Source organism: Plectropomus leopardus, unplaced genomic scaffold, assembly GCF_008729295.1.
Source record: "Plectropomus leopardus isolate mb unplaced genomic scaffold, YSFRI_Pleo_2.0 unplaced_scaffold87145, whole genome shotgun sequence".
NCBI classification, from domain to species: domain Eukaryota; kingdom Metazoa; phylum Chordata; class Actinopteri; order Perciformes; family Serranidae; genus Plectropomus; species Plectropomus leopardus.
This window is the reverse complement of record NW_024696067.1, coordinates 1-799: the sequence shown is the minus strand read 5'-3', so window position 1 is coordinate 799 and position 799 is coordinate 1. Positions and strand designations below refer to the sequence as shown.

General features: G+C 57.4%; 1 protein-coding gene across 1 annotated transcript; it reads left to right on the top strand.

The window, feature by feature from the left end:
• Positions 1 to 16: 16 nt before the first annotated feature.
• LOC121940448 (probable G-protein coupled receptor 19) lies at positions 17 to 793 on the top strand (the record flags this gene model as incomplete). The annotated part of the gene is made up of 1 exon (XM_042483226.1): positions 17 to 793. A coding segment is annotated over exon 1 (760 nt), but the record flags the coding sequence as incomplete, so codon positions are not given.
• Positions 794 to 799: the final 6 nt, after the last annotated feature.

Below are 799 nucleotides of genomic sequence, written 5' to 3'. Positions count from 1 at the left end.
TCCTCAGATCCTCAGTGGTGCAGCAGTACAGTGATGGTGTATGCCCAGTCCTCAAACACAGCTGGTGTCAATCCCTCCCTCTACTCTCCATCTTTCACGTATCAGATGTCATTTAACTACTCTGGGAGGGAGAACTCGACTGTCCTGGCAACCTTACCCACAACCCCCCTCTGCAGCCTCGAGGGCTCGTCCGCCGGCCAGCCGAACAAGACCTCCGCCTCCTATGAGCTGACCACAGGCGAGGTCGCCGTCCTGGGCTTGGTTTTCGGCGTCCTCTGGTTGGTCTCCATCCTGGGAAATGCCCTCGTCTGTCTGGTCATCCACCGGAGCCGCCGGACTCAGTCCACCACCAACTACTTTGTGGTTTCTATGGCCTGCGCAGACCTGCTCATGAGCCTCGGCTGGGCGCCTTTCATCCTGCTGCAGGTCGTGTCAGGACGATGGCCGCTGAGCGCCGCCGCCTGCAAGGTTGTGCGCTACCTGCAGCACCTCTGCCCGGGTGTGCAGGTCTACGTTTTGCTTTCCATCTCTGTAGACCGTTTCTACACAATCGTGTACCCGCTCAGCTTCAAGGTGTCCAGAGAGAAGGCGAAGAAGATGATCCTGGCCTCGTGGCTGTTTGACGCAGCCTTCGTGTCGCCTTGCTTCTTCTTCTACGGCTCTACGGACAACAATCATTGTGACTTTTTCCTTCCGGACAGCTGGGGCAGTATAGCCTACGCCGCCGTTCACCTCCTGTTTGGTTTTTTGGTCCCAGTCGCTCTGGTTGTATCATTCTACCAGCGGGTCGTCCGCTACA